Raw genomic sequence first — 16,613 nt, forward strand, 5'->3', positions numbered from 1 at the left:
CTGGGCAAAGTAAATTGAAAACCTGGAAGGGATTCACCATTCTGGATGCCATTAATAACATTCGTGATTCATGGGAGGTCAAAATATCAACACTTACAGGAGTTGGAAGAAGTTGATTCCAATCCTCATGGATGACTTTGAGGGGTTCACGACTTCAGTGGAGGAAGTAACTGCAGATGTGGTGGAAAAAGCCCGAGAACTAGGATTAGAAGTTGAGCCTGAAGATGTGACTGAAGTGCTGCAATCTCAGGATAAAATTTCAACAGATGAGGAGTTGCTTCTTATGGATGATCCAAGAAAGTCATTTCTTGAGGTGGAATCTACTGCTGGTGAAGATGCTGTGAATATTGTTGAAATGACAACAAAGAATTTAGAATATTACATAAGCTTAGTTGATAAAGCAGTGGCAGGGTCTCAGAGGACTGACTCCGATTTTGAAAGAAGTTCTGCTATGGGGAAAATATTATCAAATAATATCACATGCTACAGAGAAATCTTCTGTCAATCGATGTGACAAACTTCATTCTTGTCTTATTTTAAGAAATTGCCACACTCACCTCACACTAACCTTCAGCAACCACCACCCTGATCAGTCAACAGCCATTAACATCGAAGCAAGACCCTCTACCAGCAAAAAAGATAATGACTCACAGAAGGCTCAGATGATGGTTAGCATTTTTTAGCAATAAAGTATTTTTTAATTAAGGTATATACATTGTTTTTTAGACTTAATGCTATTGCACTCTTAATAGACTACAGTATAGTGTAAACATAAATTTCATATACATTGGGAAACAAAAAAATTCATGTGACTCCCTTATCGCAATATTTGCTTTATTGTGGTGGTCTGGAATGCAACCAGCAATATATCCAAGGTATGTAGTAAACTCTTATTAGATACATGGTTTCCACATATCTTCTCCCCTTCTATAGGTTGTCTCTTTATTTTGTTGATAAAGTCCCTTGATGCACAAAAGTTTTTTATTTTGAAAAAGTAAAATATATACATTTTCTCTTTTGTTTCTCATGCTTTTGGTGTCATATCTATAAATCCATTGCTGGAAACTAGGTCCCAGAGCATTACCTCTATGTTTTGTTCTAAGAAATTTATGGTTTTAGTTCTCACATTTTGGTTGTTAATCATTTTGAGTTCATTTTGTATATAAAACAAAAAAACCAAACCCATTGTCACTGAGTCAATTCTGACTCACAGCGACCCTATAGGACAGAGCAGAACTGCCTCATAGGGTTTCCAAGGAGTGCCTGGTGGCTTTGAACTGCCGACATTTTGGTTAGCAGCCGCAGCTCCTAACCACTATGCCCCTAGAGTTTCCAATTTTGTATATGGTGTGAGGTAATTCAATTACTCTCGATATAATTTTGGTTTTGGCATAAGAATGCTAGAAAAAATTGTATTGCATATCCAACTTTGTTTATTATACTATTCACCTCTAACACTACCTGTACTCATATGCTAATTACTAGAAACCTATGAATTATCATCAATCAGTTCATCATAGCTCAACCATCTCTAGATGGCCTAATAAAAGTCAAGTTTCTGAACATTTAAGAATGTGCATTATTTTATTCATTCATTCAACCAATATTTATTGAGTGCTTAATGGTTTTTTTTTTTTTTTTTAAATGGTTAAGCACTTGGCAGCTAACCAAAAGGTTGATGGTTTGAACCCATCAGTGGCTCCACAGGAGAAAAGATCTGACAACCTGCTCCTGTAAAGATTTCAACCTAGGAAACTCTATGGAGCAGTCCTACTCCGTCCTATAGGTTCCCTATGAGTCAAAATCAACTCGACAGCACACAGCAACGACAACCACATGCCAAGCATTATTTTAGGCCCTGAGCTACAAAAATGATCAAGGCACATTCTTGGTCTCATGGATCATATATTTTAGCAGAGCAAAAGAAATTATTAAAAACAAACAAACAAAATAAGCAGGAGTAGATAATGACAAGCACTATGATGAAATTTTTTGTTTTGATGATGAAAGTATAAGGAGACAATGTGATGATGACTAGAGGGTTCCTTTGGTTGTCAAAGAACGCTTCGTTTACCAGAGAGGTAACATTTAAGCCAAGACCTACTTAACAAGGAGGAGCAGCCAAGTCTTTAAAATCTCCTCAATATTAGATGCCTCCTGAACTCTACTTGTGATGGTTAAATTTGTGTGTCAACTTGGCTAGGATATGGTGCCCAGTAATTTGGTCAAACACTAGTCAATACTCTGTTAGGAAACAGTTAAACCAAAAAACCAAACCTGTTGCAATCTAGTTGATTTTGACTCATAGTGACTCTATAGGACAGAGCAGAACTGCCCCAGAGAGTTTCCCAGGTGCACCTGGTGGACTCGAACTGCCAGCCTTTTGGTTAGCAACCACAGGTCTTAATTGCTATGCCACCAGGGTTTCCATGAAGTAGTTACATGTGACTAAATCAGTGGCTTTAAGGAAAGCAGATTACCTTTCATGATGCGGGTGGGCCTTCACCAATCAATCTGGTCTTGTTTTGGCCTTAAGAGCAAAAAGGGCATTTCTCTAGGGTATGGTCTGCCTCTAGACTGTAGACATTTTGCTAGAACTTCCTCAGTCTTTACTCTTCCCATCACCTAAAGGTACGGATTTTAGGACATAAGCCTGCAGCAATTTCCAGCCTGTCACCTGACGTTCCTTCTGAGATGCCTCTGGGTAAACTCAAACTGACAACCTTTTGGTTAGCAACAGAGCAATTAATCGTTTGTGTCACCCAGGGACTCTCTCATATGTCATTAGGGAATTGCAAACGAAAACAACAATGAGATACCACTACACATCTATGAGACTGGCTAAAATTAAAAAAAAAACTGACAACGCCCAATGCTGGCGAGGATGCAGAGCGACGGAAACTCTCATTCATGGCTGGTGGGAATGCAAAATGGTACAGCCACTTTGGAAGACAGTTTGACAGTTTTTTACCAAGCTAAACAGTCTTAATTATAAGATTCAGTAATCACGCTCCTAGTTTTTTACCCAAATGAGTTGAAACCTGATGTCCACAGAAAAACCTGCACACAAATGTTTATAGCAGCTCTATTCATAATTGCCCCAAACTGGAAGCAATCAAGATACTCTTTCAATAGGTGAATAGATAAACTGTGGTAAAGCCATACAATAGTACAATTCTTGTATGAAGATATTATTATCATATCACACTTGATGGCACTGGGTTGGGTAGTAATATTGTTTTTATCATATATTATTTTTATCACACATTATTCAGTGATAAAGAGAAATGCACTATTAAGACATGAAAAGAACACTAAATACAAATTACAAAGTGAAAGATGCTAGTCTGAAAAGGCTATATACTGCATAATTCCAACTATATGACATCTGGAAAAGGCAGAAATACAGAGACAATAAAAACATCAGTGGTTGCCAGGGGCTTGGAGGAAGGGGAGACGGATAAATGGGCAAAGAACAGGGACTTTCGGGCAGTGAAACCATTTCTCTAGAATGCTGTAATGGTGGATATGTGACATTATACATTTGTCAAAATCCTCAGTATTGTACAACAAAAAGAGTCAGTCCTAAGGTAAACTATGGGCTTTATTTAATAATAATGTATCAACATTGATCCATCAACTTGTAACATATAGCACACTAATACAAAATGTTAATAAAAGGGAAGCTGTGCATGGGCGAGAGGGGACATATGGGAACTCTGTATTAGCTGCTCACGTTTTCTGTAAACCAAAACTGCTCTACAAAAAAAAAAAAAAAAAAAAGTCTATTAATTAAAAAAAAAAAACCAAGCCCCCAAAGGATTTCCCTTACAGATTTTAAGACTAGTTTTAAAATATCTTTAAATGTGAACAAATTACATAACAACTCCACACACAGCTCTGTCATCATTACTGTATCAAGATATTATTAGCATAGTACTGTAGCAATACCGGAAACCCTGGTGGCATAGTGGTTAAGTGCTACAGCTGCTAACCAAGAGGCCGGCAGTTCAAATCTGCCAGGTGATCCTTGGAAACTCTATCGGGCAGTTCTATTCTGTCCTACAGGGTCGCTATGAGTCAGAATCGACTCGATGGCAGTGGGTTTGGTTTTGGTTTGGTAGTGATACTGGAGCCCTGGTGGTGCAGTGGTTAAGAACTTGGCTGCTAAACAAAAGGTTGGCAGTTCAAATCCACTAGCCACTCCTTGGAAACCCTATAGGGCAGTTCTACTCTGTCCTATAGGGTTGCTATGAGTTGGAATCAATTCAATGGAAAGGGGTCTGTAGAAATATTGTTGTTGTTGTTGTGTGCCATTCAGTTCATTCTGTCTCGTAGCAACCCTACATGGCAGAGCAGAGCTGCCCCATAGGGTTTCCTAGGCTGTAATCTTTTATGAGAGCAGATCACCACCAGGTCTTCTCCCACAGAGCTACTGGTGGGTTCAAATCGCCGACCAATGCACCACCAGGACTCCTTGTAGCAATATTAATATTCCAATATTGTTGAATGTATGAACCAATCTATCAAATTTCAATCATACACAATGAATTCTGCAGACTTTATGTCTGTGTTATAGTTTATAGGAGGAAAATCAATGCCATTAAGAAGGCATAAGAAAAAAACAATCTGAAAAATCTGTACTTATTTTTCTGCCACCTACTCTAAAAAAAAATTAGAAAATTCTCCTAAGACACTCTAGCAATTTCAGTAGGTTTCAAAACCCAAGGTACTTTCAAAGTTAATCCAGAAATTAGAATGAAAAAGTTCCCAAGTATCTTGTATTTACAAATGATGGTAAAAATTTTGTGGCTCATTTTAACCACCTTGCAAAAGTATAGGCAATTTTTAATTATAAGCATAGTCAAAATTTAATATTAGTAAAGAAGAAATGTAAATAATCTTTAAAAATTTCTATGATTTTTCTACTCAGTTGATTTACATTCCTAATCATAGAGGGGAAGCCCTGTTCTTGATTTTTTGTGGCAGCAGTGGAAGTGTTTATAAGTTACTACTTAAACCTAGCAACTCTTTTTTTTAATTTAATCTTATGGGGGGGAAAACAAAAACAAAAACTAAGAAAACTTTCACCTTAATACATTAACCTCTTACATGACTCTCTCCCACTGAACAACTTTTACGGATTTGTCATGAAATTATATACTATTTACAAGTTTTCTTCTATTACACATGTTCACATATTTTACAACTATGTGATATTCTAACGTATTACCACACTATTTGCTTAACAATCTTCAGCTGTTGCCTCGTGGCGTTGAAGTGTGAGTACCACAGTATTACCCCACGAGGTGTGAACATCCAGATCTGAACAGCCAGCAAAGAGCCAGGATTTTAAACAGCTACATCAGCTGAACATTTGGAGAGGCTTAAAGAAAACTGTAGGAAGGTGAGGCTTGGAAAAATTCCCAAGGTTTAGGAGTTCCCCACAGCCTTGTTATTGCTGTTGTTGGCTGCTGCTGTTTATTTTTTTAAAAATTGAACTATGCCTCAACAGTGTACAAATCCTAAGTGTATAACATGATAAATATTCACAGAGTGAACCACAGCCTTTTAGACAACGTGATAGTTACAGTTAAAGGTGCAAGGAAAGAGCAAGAAAGGCCTTAAAATCGAAGTTTAAACTGAGTCTTCAAGGAAGAATAGAGATTAATCAGGCAAATAGAAGATAACATGAACACAAAGAAGGGAGATATGAAAATTCTGAAAGCATGTACAGGGGAAACTATCAACATTTATGCAGTGGAGACTGGTTACTGACTTTATAGATTCATAGCAATTCTTCATAAACTTAGAATTTTAAGCCATTAGATTTACAGCGAAAATCTTTTACCATTACATTAATTTTGTATTAGTTTCAGGTGTATTCTACATGTTTTCTTCTGTTTATGCAACCAAACCAATCTACCTTATTACTTACAATAGAACTCCCCAACACACCGCAGTAAGTGTACAATTCGTTGTTTTTTTTTGTTTTAATGTTAAATTTCTCCTTGGTGGTCACTATGAAATACAATATTTTCTTATCTTTACTATCATTATTTGCTTTCCACTATTTCCTAATTTCTATTTTTTTAAATCTAAAAATATTTTATAAATTTAGATCTAGTTCTAAAGCCTAAATGCCATTTTTAAATCCCATTTCAAAGAGCTCTTCCAACTGTTGCTTTAGTGTTTAAAAGTCTAATAAGGTCAATTCCTTTCTGATACAATTTTTTTGGTGATGAATTTTTCATATACATTCCATTTATGTTTATCATGGCTTATAAAACATTCCATTTGCAATTTAACTGATAGTATGTTAGACCCATGAATTCACTTGGGTAGCACTGTGATTATTATTATATTTTTGTATTCTTCTCATCAATAGGATACACCTATTTATTCATTTACTGAAGGTGTTCTTTATTTTCTCCATTAATGTTTTATTCTATTCTTTCAGTATATTTATTACACGTTATGCTACAATAAATTCTCAAGTATTTGTGCTACCTATGAACAGAATTCCTTCTTTTCTTTATATTTTCTCTTTAGATGGTTATTACTAATACATATAATAGCAATTTAATCGAGATTTTTCTTATATCCTACAACTTTTGTATTAGGATTACTTTCCAGGAATGAATGTATGAAATATTCAGGAGACTTAAGCCTCTGTGGTGAAATATAAACCTCTCCACCATGCCACGCTGCTCCCCGGATTTCTTCCAAGCTAAGATCGCAAGTCATTAAGTGAAAAATTTCAGACATTACCACCCTTACAAGATTAGGCTTCTCAATCCATACTACCATAAACATTTTCATAATTCTTCCTTTAAGACAGATTTCTGGTTATATTTGAATAATGTTTTATGAAGACATCCTAGTTGGGAAAGATTATTACCCTGAAAACGAAAAAAATTTTTTTTTTTTTTTTAACAATTTGTACCAAACATTATCTAATTACTGGCAGGAACTACACAAATAATACCTAGTAGAACTGCCTCATGGAAAAATATTAGGCAGATGATATCAGCATAAAATTTTAGTTTCTGTTGTAATGTTTCCAGTGTCTCAAAAGAACAATGTTATAGATAGACTAGCGGAGAAATCCTGTAAATTTTTTCTATATAGGATCAGATAGTAAATATTATAGGCTTTAAGGGCAAGGAGGCAAAATAGAGGATATTATATAGGTACTTAGGTAACAAGAGAGAAAGCTTATTTCTAGAAAAATTTTATGGAGAAAATTCAAAATATAATAATTCAGTATAATTTTTTGGTAATACAGATCTATTAATGAGAAGAATGGAATTCTTTTTCTTGAATAACATTTTGCTTAATTGGGGTTAAAAGTTATTGTCCCCTATCATCAAATAAAGTACAAATGAAAAACTATTCTTAGCTCACAGGCCATACAAAAACAAGCAGTTTGGTCCATGGCCACAGTTTACCAACCACTGAACTAGAAAATCAAATAAATCACAGGTATGTCACACATGCAAACATACTACTGTAAAACACTATACTTATTAACATTATAAGTTATCCAAATCCTACAGGCACAAAAACAAAACAACCTTTGCCGTCGAGTCGGTTCTGACTTACAGCGACCCTATAGAACAGGGTAGAACTGGACCATAGGGTTTCTAAGGCTGTAATCTTTATGGAAGCAGACTGCCACATCTTTCTCCCATGGAGTGGCTGGTGGATTCAAACCACCGACCTTTCGGTTAGCAGCCGAGCGCTTAACCATTGCACCACCAAGGCTCCCAAATCCTACAAAATGGGTATAAATATAACGTGGATATTGACTTTAAGGGACTTCAATATGACACCGGAGAGATTTAAAACTAGTATTCTATCTAAAATAAACACTAGTTATTTAACTAGCCATGCTTTTGTTTGCCTTCTTAAAATTTAGAATTTAGGGTTTATTTGATAGTCCTTATAAAATTTTTAGAGAAAAAAAAAAAAAACTGATGCTTTCTTTTTCTCTTGACAACATTCTTGGTAAGCAGAAGTGCAGGTAGTCCCCAATTTATGATGGGATGACTTATGGTGGGGTTCCATCCGGATGGCTCTGTCATCAGTCAGTCTGAAATAAGCTCAATTTTTTTTTTTTTAATTTTCATTATTATTGCCTTTTATTATCACTATCTTTATAAATCCAATCTTTGTCTTTGGGGGCTAGAAACGTTACATATAAACTTATATTTTAACACATAAAACCAAAAACCAAATCCGTTGCCGTCAAGTCTATTCCAACTCATAGTGACCCTACAAGACAGAGAAGAACTACCTCGTAGGGTTTCCAAGGCTGTAAATTTTTTCAGAACAGACTATCACATGTTTCTCCTGTGGAGCAGCAGGTCGGTGTGAACCACCAACCTTGTGGTTAACAGCCAAGCGCTTAACCACTGCACCACCAGGGCCCTATTTTAACAAAAAAATTTTTAATACATACATTAAAAAAAAAAATACACAAATCATGGGAAAAAAAAGACGGTCTTAAGTGTGTCTTCATCAAAATTCAAATACATCATAATCTGGGGACTACCTGTTGTTCATTATTCTATTGACCTTAGAGCAAAACTGAAAGCTAGTATTATTCTCCTCAAAAGAGGCCACTGCATAACTTAAATATTTAAAGGGTTCGCTAAAGCCTTTAAGACTTTGAAGAACAAATCTCTTGAATCTAGTTCGTTTTTCTCCATCCCACCTCCCTTTTTCTTAACATTAAGAATAGTTTTCCAAGAATCCCTGAAGAAGAACAGTAGAAGCTGGGTATATTAGTTATCTGTTGCTGTCTTAGTCTTCTAGTGCTGCTATAACAGAAATACCACAAGTGGATGGATTTAACAAAGAGAAATGTATTCTCTCACAGTCTAGTAGGTTTGAAGTCTAAATTCAGGGTGTCAGCTCCAGGGGACAGCTTTCTCTCTGGAGGAAGATTCTCTGTTATCAATCTTCCCCTGGTGGAGGAGCTTCTCAGGTGCAGGGACCCCAGATCCAAAGGATGCACTCTGCTCCCGGTGCTGCTTTCTTGGTGGTATGAGGTCCCTCAACTCTCTGCTTGCTTCCCTTTCCTTTTGTCTCTTGTGATATAAACAGTGGTGCAGGCCACACCCCAGGGAAACTCCCTTTACATACATTGAATTAGGGAGTGACCTTAGTAAGGGTGTTATAATCCGACCCTAGTCACTCTTTAACATAAAATTACAATCACAAAATGGAGGGCAACCATACAATACTGGAAATCATGGCCCAGCCAAATTGATACACACATTTTGGGGGGGACATAATTCAATTCATGACAACTGCCATGTAACAAATTACCAGAAACTTTGTGGCTTAAAACAACACACATTTATTATCTCACAATTTCTGTAGGTCAGGAGTCTGTGCTAGCTGAGTTTTCTACTCCAGGGTCTCACCTGGCTACAATCATGGGGTCACCTGGACTTCACTCTCACCTGGGGGCTTAAATGGAGAAGAAACCACTTCCAAACTCACTCAGGTTATTGGAGGATTCATTTCATTGTTGTCTGTCAGCTAGAGGCCAGCCTCAGCTCCTCAAGGCTGCCCACAGTTCCGTGCCACTTGGCTCTCTTCATAGGCAGTTTACAGCTTACTTCTTGAAGGCCAGCAGGAAAACAAGAGTGAGTGTGCTAGCACGAAGAAATCTTATATAATTTAATATAACCATGGGAGTGACAACCATATTCTATTAGGAAACAAGTCATGGGTCTGCTCACACTCGAGAGGATTACGGAAAAGTGTGAACAAGACAGGGATTATGGGCGCCACTTTAAAGACTGTTCAACATACTGGGAGAAATCAATTGTGCTTCATATTCTTCGAGCAGAATGTCTGGGCTGACACCCTCAGAATTTTCAATACCAGGTAGCAATTACCTTCTTAACCTTTCTCCCTCCACAATGGGGTGGGGTGGGGGTGGGGGGTCCTTAGGACTTAGACCTGAATAAACGTTTGTTTATAAGCAAATGAGGAGCCCTGGTGGCACAGAGTTCAGCTGCTAACTGAAAGGCCAGCAGTTCAAACCCACCAGCCTCTCCATGGGAGAAAGATGTTGGCAGTCTTTTCTTAGACCTGAATAAACATTTGTTTATATGCAAATGAGTTCTTACAAGTTTGTCTAAATGAGGTTTATATACTTCCACTCACTTAAAACTCATGCCTCTTAGTATTTTGTTCTTTAATCACTGAACAAATAGTGAACGGCAAATTGGCTTCTGAAATGCTGTCTTCATTATACACATTATCTAGCAGTTGCCACTAGGATTCTGACTCAGCCACCCTATAGGACAGAGATTACAAAGCCGTAATATTTACAGAAGCAGATTGCCACATCTTTCTCCTGCAGAGAGGCTGGTGGGTTCGAACCACCAGCCTTTCAATTAGCAGCCGAGCACTTAACCACTGTGCCACCAGGGCTACTTATACTTATCTACATTAGTTCAATTATTAAAATCAAGTATATGTAGTACATTCAAGGAGCCAGGCACAAAGTATGTACATATGTTAAAGTGTCCTGACTAGCATTTTCTTAAAGGGTAAACGTCAGTTTATCCCTTACCTAATTGTCGAAATTCTAAAATACTGTTACGTATTCCAAATATGAAGCCAACTCTTTGGATGTATTTAGATATGCAAGCCCTTCTGGGGGATTCTATAGCATAAGTAGAGAGTTCTGAGTAAAGAATTACTTTGTTTTGTAAATCCCCCTGGGATTGTGAAGATATATGCAATTGATACATTTTTTGATGTATATTTATTAAACAATGACAGAAAAAGGACCAAGGCACTTTAATATCCATGGCATCAACAGCAATAGGCAGATTCCACGTTAGTTTTTTAAAAAAAAATTCAAACACTCATATTTTACTGTAAGAAGAAAAGTACTAACCTGTTCATGAGACATTCCATTTTCCTAAACTGTAATATTCTTCCAGGTCAGTAGTAGATAAAAATAAAGGAAGACAAAACATACAGAAGTAGAAAGTTGCAATGGAAGCAGAAAGGATCTGAAAACAATGAATTTTTCAAATATTCTGTAAAGCGCTACATTATATGTATCATGCACCTAAACTTCTTAGTGATTCCTAATTTTAAACTCTACACTGGAAAAGCTTCCCAAATAACTTGAATTCCATATATTATGGGCCAGAAATGTCGGTTCTACAAATCTAGAGCCAGCATACTCCTTGCCGTATTTCCCTGCCAGTAAACCTGACCAATGAGGAACAGAAGGCAAATCAAAAACACAGACAGCTCACTATAAAACTGGTTCCAGTGAACTCTGCAGGGTGGGGTTACATCCCATTGCTGTTAAGACACTATAGTCCTTCTTAAATCCCATTTCAGCCCAAGAACAATATGAAAGACCAGGTGTTTTGGGACCTTCTAACACATAGCTCCTTCTAGGCAGGACTAGCTGGGTTCAGGGTATCCAGTGCCACCAAAGACAGAAAATAATCCAAGCCAAGAGCAAAGACAAAGTTGTCAGAAACAACTCAAGTTTCCCCCAACATGCCAGATACTTAAAGCCCCCACATCAGTCTGGACTGACACCGATGAGTTTCTGCAGAAATAGGACCCATTTTTGAAGTATGGATGAAGCCAAACTGACAGGACTGTAACCTATGTGAAAGGGAAAAACAACGTGAAATAAAAATAGAAGGTGCCAAGTCATTCCTAGAAATGAGCTCTATCGCTAAAGTGGTGCTCAGTATCCATTATACCACCTAGTACTTTTATTTCCTATCACTCTGGTACCCAGAATTTAAACAATTCAACCCTAAATTTTTTTCTGCACCTGTATCCTCATACTAAAAACAAAAGCAGTTGCCACCCGCCTGGGGTCCTAAATGCCAACAAGCGGCCATCTAAGATACATCAATTGGTCTCAACCCACCTGGAGCAAAGGCAAAGGAAGAACACCAAGGCCACACGACAACTAAGAACCCAAGAGACAGAAAGGGCCACATGAACCAGAGACCTACCTTATCCTGAGACCAGAAGAACTAGTTGGTGCCGGGCCACAATCGATGTCTGCCCTGCTAGGGAGCACAACAGATTAACTCCTGAGGGAGCAGGAGGCCAATGGGATACAGACCCCAAATTCTCATAAAAAGACCATACCTAATGATATGAATGCGACTAGAGGAATCCCAGAGACAATGTTCCCCAGAACTTCTGATGGCACAGTACAGGAACCATCCCTGAAGACAACTCATCAGGCATGAAAAGGACTGGTCAGCGGTGGGGAGAGAGATGCTGATGAAGAGTGAGCCAATTAAATTAGGTGGACACTGGAGACTGTGTTGGCAACTCTTGACTGGAGGGGGGATGGGAAGATAGAGAGAGAGGGAAGATGGCAAAATTGGCACGAAATGAGAGACTGAAAGGGCTGACTCAATAGGGGGAGAGGAAGTGGGAGAAGGGAGTATGATGTATGTAAACCTACATGTCACAGACTGATTGGAATGGTAAATGTTCACTTGAAGCTTAATAAAAATTAATTAAAAAAAAAAAAAGCAGTTGCCACATCAATTCCAACTTACGGCAACCCCCATGTGTTTCAGAGTAGAACTATGCCCAACAGGGCTCTCAATGGCTATGATCTCTGGGAAGCAGATTACCAGGCCTTTCTTCCAAGGTGTCTGAATGGATATGAACTGCCCACCTTTCAGTTAGTAATGGAGTACTTAACCATTTGCACCACCCAGGGACTCCTCATATAGCTGGTATCTATCTCAAAGGCATAAAGAAAAAAAAAAAAACCCCACCATGTACAACAACTTCACCCTACAAAAAAGCAGACCTTTTTTTATTTTATAACCACTTTTAAATCGCTTCTTTTCAATACAAGTTTAAGTAGCTGAGAAAGAGTTTAGATATCTACTGTTAAAATCTACTACCCCAGCTCAACAGATTTAATTCCTTTTACCTTATATTGGAGAAAATACCTATTTGTTCATTTGTGGGGTGGATATCTATTCTGAGCAGTCATCTAAGGAAATCCAACAGGTGGGCTGTCTCATATCCTTGTGTGAAATATTCAGCAAAGACTCTCTTTTCAAACTTAGCTCCTCTTTTCCATGGGCTTAAAAAAATATTATTAATTTTTTAATGTTGATTTTGTTTGAATCCTATCTGTGCGTGTTCCTCAGGAAAAAAATTTTTTTTCTATTATAATACACAGAGCTTATTTGTGATCTGAAATCATCACTTGGAAGCAGCAATGGAAAATAACAGTGTTAGAAGACCTGGATTCCTCCACTAGCTCTGTGACCTTGAGTAAGCCTTAACCTAAAAGGGAAATAATATCTGCTCTAATACATAACAGCAAATTACTTCATTTACATAAAAATTGAAATACCTGTTTTGATTTTTTTTTAAGATATATGGGGAAAGATTCTTCTTGTCATTCTTTTCACAAGAAGCCTGGTGGTAAAGTCAGGAGACCTGTGTTTCTTGGATTTTAGCTCTGTTTCTTGTTAGTTGGGTAACCCTAGGCAGGTTATTTAAGCTCCCTGCACTTCAATTTACTTGTGAACTTGAGACAATCCCCACCTCACAGGATTGCTATAAGGATGAAAAGAGGTAATTCAATAAGCATACATTCAACATATATTTATCTAGCAACCACTCTGTGGATGCTATAGTGGTTAAATGTCCTTTTGCCCATTATGTGCCATATGCTGTGCTAGACTCCAAGGATTAAAAGAGAAGACAGCCAAGACATAGTAAAGCTTTGTGCAAAGCTATGGCAAGAAAATACTGTTTTCTACCCATGTACCTCCTTGGAATCAATCACAGGAAATCTGATGTGTTTTTTTGAGTTGTTACAGATGAATTTGCAAGACTCAATCCAAGTACAAAATGTCAGATCTGTATCAGAAGATGATTCTCAGCTAATAGAAAACAGATTTCAAGTTTAGCTGTTCACCAGTGAAACGTGCCTGATACACACAAGATCACAAAGGAAACAAAGATCAGAGGTGATGGCATACTATGCCACACACAATATATACCTACTACAGGACCTGGCATAGAGTAAGTGCTGAAAAATATTCACTGAGAACTGAGTTTGAATCCCAACTCTGTCACTTCCACACCGAGTGACTGTGGGTAAATTATTAACTTCTCAGGACCTTAGTTCTCTGTAAAATAGAAATGTGTCTGCTTTACCTACCTCATAGGACAGTTGTGATCGAATGAAATCACATCAGAACGTATCTAGCACTAATAAAACAGTAACTACGCGACACGATGAGTACTGCCACTAACAGCTAAAGCCTACTTGTTGTAGAGGTAAGAAGTTAATAATGAAGCATCAGGAAAGGAACAGCATCGAGATATGGGAAAAAAAAAAAACGCTCATATTTTCTAAAAATGTCATCTTCCCTAATGAAAGCAGCTGGTCATTGCAGGTGCTGTGCCTTTTCTACTCCAGGTTTTCTGCCTCAGGCTCCGCTGAGAAGCATCTTCCAAGGCTGAGACCGCAGCCGGCGCAGCCGAGTGCAGAACGTGGGTCCAGCAGGTTAGAGAGGCCGAAGCCCACCTTCAGCCCTGGCGCTGAGAAAGCGCCACGGTTAGGTGCCTCTGCAGTCAGCCGAGCAAGAGGGCGAGGACGCGCGATCGCCGCCGCCTTCCACAGCGGGAAGCGACCGTCCGCACGCCCACCTCACCTCAACCCGCGGGAACGCAGCCCGGACTTCGCCTCACACCTCCAGCCTCGCCCTGCGCTCCGGGACCGCCGCGTCCCCGGCCTCGTCCCGCTCCCCAGTCCCTTCCTCCCCGAGCGAAGAAGAGCGGGAAGCCGGGCCTAGGCCGGCAACTTACTCACTGTCCGCCCGGTGGGCGCCTGCTGCGGAGTCGGCCTAGCCTCCGAGCGCCGCCGCTCCCAGGGCTCTCGGGACTTGTGTTCCCTCCGCGCCCCACTCGCTGCCGCCGCAGCCTCTCCAGCAACGGACGTGAGTGGCAGGAGAAGCGAAGCCGAGACACGCGGACGACCCCGAGGGGGCGGGGCGACCGCTTGAACACGCCCCGGGCCCGCCACCGCTCTCCCTCGAGCGAAGGACGGCGGGGAGATGAAACCAAAGGAGGAACACAGGGACTAGAACAGGCCCCGGTCCGCAGCGGCGGCCCCGCCCCCGGCCCCTCCCCGCCGCACACCGCTTGGCCTCCGCGTAACTCCGCCTCTGACCTCGGGGCGCCCCGCTCACTTTTGGGAACCGGGCGCGCACGCGCACTTCCAGGTTTGTCTGACAGCTTCAAGCTGCCTAGTGTAGAAGGAGGTGTCGCGAGAGTTGGGCGCGCGCCACCCCGTGGGGATTGTAACTATGGCGAGCCTGGAGACTGAGGCTGAAGAGGAGCCGCTCTTAGGCGACCGCACACCCGGAAGCAGGTGAGCGGATGTTGATGGAAGGTCCCTCACTCTCCCCACGCTGTTGAGATTGGCCCTTTTCCGGGCGTCAGCTCACCGGATCAAACTCTCACTGCCCGTGTGGTGCCGGGGTATTGCGAGCGGGAGGTGGGTCGTGCAAGCCCGGAAAGTGCGCTCCCAGTGCTGGAGAGGGCGTCGGACGGCGTGCGGCGCGGCGCGGCGCTGCGCTGCGAGCCCACCCGCTCTTGTGCAGATGTTGGAGAAGCCGTAGCCGCTTCTGAGTCGGAATCGACTCGACAGCAACGGGTTTGGGTTTGTTTGTTTAGCCGCCTGTTTGACACGTACTTTGACATTGTTGCGGCACCCAAGCCACTGCTTTTTGTAATTGGCCTTTTACAGCTGGCCACTTACTGTCCACATTTCACTAAGGTTCCAAAATAATGGTTTTAATCTATAGTACTGACCTACCCAATTGCTTGCTGACTTCTAGATACTTTGTTATCAAGTAAACCTGTTTAAAGTGGGTTCACCTTTGTCCTATGCCAAATGTATAAATAAAAACTAATTTTTAAGCATTTAAGGGATGACGTGCCAGATTTTTTTAATATAATTTTATTTTGTTGTTGAGAATATACACAACAGTTGGTACATGTACCATTTAGTGGCATCGATTACATTCTCTGAGTTAGTGTAACCATTCTCACTATCTTTTTCTGAGTTGTTCCTTCCCCATTAGTGCAAATTCACTGCTCACTAAGTTTCCCGTCTATTTTAATTTGATCCCATATTTATAGTTCTTAAAAGAGCTTGATGCTCAAGGCAGACTTTTTTTTTTTTTTAAACTAGTTAAGCTAAACTATTGTTTGGTTTTAAGAAGACTTCAGGGAATATTTTTGGTTTCCAGTTTAAATATTTTCTCAGGGCAGTAGTTTCAGGGGTTCATCCAACCTTCATTGCTCTAGGAAGTCTGGAGTCTGTCAGCATTTGAAATGCTATTCCGCATTTTCCCCCCTTTTCATCAGGATTTCTCTGTAGACTCTTTGATCAAAATGTTCAGTAATGGTAGCTGGGTGCCATCCAGTTCTGGTCTCATGACAAAGGAGGTAAAACTGGTTCATGGAGGCAAATAGAGCCACACATTCTATTTCCTCTTCCTGTTCCTGACTCTGCTCCTTCCTCTGGCCCAGACAAATAGACACCA

The 16,613-nt window shown here is 39.9% G+C and overlaps 2 protein-coding genes across 11 annotated transcripts in view; one reads left to right on the forward strand and one right to left on the reverse strand.

The window, feature by feature from the left end:
• The window catches only part of ABHD18 (abhydrolase domain containing 18), a 52,946-nt gene extending 37,796 nt beyond the window's left edge, over positions 1-15,150 (reverse strand). Inside the window, exons 1-3 of one of the 10 annotated variants that reach the window (XM_049885347.1) lie at positions 14,869-15,150; positions 9,514-9,634; positions 98-338 (exon numbers count right to left, since the gene is read on the reverse strand). The gene's annotated coding sequence lies outside the window, so the exon portion shown is untranslated. Of the gene's footprint in view, positions 1-97; positions 339-9,513; positions 9,635-10,927; positions 10,967-12,023; positions 12,078-12,162 lie in introns of those variants that run through there. The other 9 variants (XM_049885345.1, XM_049885344.1, XM_049885346.1 and 6 more) reach the window with 9 other exon arrangements.
• A 123-nt stretch (positions 15,151-15,273) lies between these two features.
• The window catches only part of MFSD8 (major facilitator superfamily domain containing 8), a 49,268-nt gene continuing 47,928 nt past the window's right edge, over positions 15,274-16,613 (forward strand). Inside the window, exon 1 of the mRNA XM_049885358.1 lies at positions 15,274-15,433. Coding sequence (XP_049741315.1) covers positions 15,369-15,433 — 65 coding nt within the window. The 5' untranslated portion in view covers positions 15,274-15,368. The remainder of the gene's footprint in view (positions 15,434-16,613) is intronic.

This window comes from Elephas maximus, chromosome 5 (genome assembly GCF_024166365.1).
Source record: "Elephas maximus indicus isolate mEleMax1 chromosome 5, mEleMax1 primary haplotype, whole genome shotgun sequence".
Lineage (NCBI taxonomy): Eukaryota > Metazoa > Chordata > Mammalia > Proboscidea > Elephantidae > Elephas > Elephas maximus.